At 41.3% G+C, this 2,459-nt stretch overlaps 1 protein-coding gene across 3 annotated transcripts in view; it reads left to right on the forward strand.

Annotated features, from left to right (window-relative positions):
• Nucleotides 1–1,519, forward strand: part of DNAJC13 (DnaJ heat shock protein family (Hsp40) member C13) — a 56,893-nt gene extending 55,374 nt beyond the window's left edge. For 2 of the 3 annotated variants that reach the window (XM_030265085.4, XM_012571680.5), the window contains one exon: nt 677–1,519. In XM_030265085.4, the coding sequence (XP_030120945.3) occupies nt 677–774 (98 nt within the window). In that variant the 3' untranslated portion in view covers nt 775–1,519. The remainder of the gene's footprint in view (nt 1–676) is intronic. The other variant, XR_003958621.4, reaches the window with a different exon arrangement.
• The last annotated feature ends 940 nt before the right edge of the window (nt 1,520–2,459 follow it).

Genomic DNA, 2,459 nt, shown 5'->3' on the forward strand with positions numbered 1-2,459 from the left:
CTTTAATTCCAGGGAGAGGGACTTTGCCTGCAGGGCAAAACTGATTTCCCCTATCATAATCAACATGGAAACTTAGTAATGGTGTGAGTCCTGCATCTCCAGTATAGAATTTGTGTATCCCAAGAATGCTGTCACTTTATTCCAACTGAAGGCACAAAAGGATGGCTAGACAAGCTTTAGACAGTTCTGCTTCTTCATAGGGCAGTCCATTGGGCTTCCTGGAACTATGCAGCTGGGAAAGACCTTTACAACACTGAAAAGATATACAAGGAGCCCAGTAGTGCAACACATGCCCGAACTCACTTTAATTCCATGGCAGGGCCTTTCTTTAGCAAAGGAAGGCCATCCCCGCTTTACTGCTGCTTCTGTGATGGGAGGTGAGATGGGTAATGCAGGTGGTTGGGGTTCTTCTTCACTTATTTGGCATTTCAGAATAAAAAACAAACTGAACAAACCCAAAAATGGTTCCCACAAGCTATTCCACTAGGTAGACTAAGAAGTCTTAATTTCTAGTGTTCCTAGATTTTAAAGAATCTAAAAAAAACCTCTTAAATATTCTTGTGTAAGATGTCTGGTTGACTTAGATGATGTATCTGAGTGTTACCAGAGGGAATAAAGCTGTTCAGTCACCCAATAGAAGAAAAATAATCCCCAGTATTTGTTTTCCTCCCAAAAGGCCCTGGAGTTGCTGGTTACCTCACTGCAGGGACGACATCATCTGTAATGCCCAATGTACCACCCCCGGTAGACAACGAAGTGGGAGATGTCAGCTAAGGACTGGAAATCCTTGTGGAAGAGACAAAGGCAGACTGGCCAGTGATGAGGAACAGCACTTTCCTCCAATACATTGAAGTGAACTTACTGCCTTGCCAGGTGTTTATGACAGTGTTATTCCTTTTTTCTATGACTTTTTTTTCTAGGAAAAGTCAGTGATTCTAACTACCACACTGTAACACAAGAAAGCACTCTGTGGATCAGCTGAAATGGGTACACAAGAATTTTTTTCTTGTTGTACATAAGCACATTTTGTTCCTTTATATTTGTTTACAAGACTGTGAATCAAACTTTCCTAGTTTTTATATTTTATGGATTAGCATGACTGGAGTTGAGCTACAGTCTAGAGGAATTGGGCTAAAATAACTTTGACCTCACCGACCCCACTAAAAGGGCATCCCTTCATTTCTCAGTCTGATGTGATCACTTCCATTGAACATGACCTGAAAGGGTTTGTTCCTGCACCAGTTCACTCATGTCCTTAATCATTAACATTATCTTCTTCCTCAGATCAAACAGCATTAGACATTTGTATGTATAACTGGCTTGACCAAATTGACGAAGCTTCAGCAAAAAAACCTTAAAAAGTTGACATGTTATGTAAGAAATTAGTGTAATTGTGAAATGTTCTATACATTATCCAGTATATAAAAACTTTCTATATTGAGTGTACATTATACAGATCATTCATATGTACATAGAATTTTAAAATAAAGGGAATTAAGAGCCTTGTTAATGAGATAAAGGTGGTATTCTTGTCTAGCTGTTCATTGAAAATGAGAGAAATGAGGGAGGTCAGAGACCCTAATTGGAACATGGCTAAATATGATCCTGGGCATTCTTGGTTGAAAAGACACTTTGTGCAGGTTTTGACAGCCTAGAGCAGAACTCCTGAACCACATGTAGTAGTACACAGCAGGTGGTTTTGTATTTGAAGTGCATTTCAGCCACTGACCCGCTGACACTCTCAACTTCCTAGAAACAATTCTTGGCAGGAAGCAAGAGGAAACTAAGGTGGATGGAAAGGTAAACAAGAATTACTGCTTTCTCAAAAGAGGTTATAATCTTGGTTTTAAGTATAATGAGGTAAGGAACTTCATGGAATACCTCTAGTTCTAGGTACTCTGCCACTGTACCCCCTAAATGACCACTGCAGCTGTAGCTGGACACCCTTCAGGTGAGCACTTGGCTCTGGGCTCAAGGACAGAACTGGCACAGCCTCATCCTGAAGACTGAGCCAAGGAGACTGTGTTCTCCCCAGGCTCCAACAGGAAGTAGCTTGGAGGAGGGGGGGTGGGTTTATTTGTTCATGCAGACAGTAAACCCTTGTGTCCTTAACTTCACTGTCCTTAAGTTACCAGCCCTGTGTAAGTTGAGAAGTGATTATCCTAACTCCAGGCTCCAACCTTCCGTGCTGCCCTGAGCCTGGGAGCAGGACTGAGTGTAGTCTCAGTGACAAGGAAGGCAGCTGAGAGCAGGAACTGGGGAGTAGAGGGTCGGACTGCAGCTGAGCTTTGGAAAAGAAAAAGCATGGTACTACCTCAGTGTTTCTCAATTTAACAAATTTAAAAGTTTAGCCTAGCTTGCAAGAAATTAAATTTTGTGGGACTTTTTACTCAAAACTGCTTTGTCTACAATAAAAGGATGAAATGCTTTGAGATTCAGAACAAAGAAAGCACTTTAAG

The sequence above is a fragment of the Taeniopygia guttata genome, chromosome 2, assembly GCF_048771995.1.
Source record: "Taeniopygia guttata chromosome 2, bTaeGut7.mat, whole genome shotgun sequence".
NCBI lineage: Eukaryota > Metazoa > Chordata > Aves > Passeriformes > Estrildidae > Taeniopygia > Taeniopygia guttata.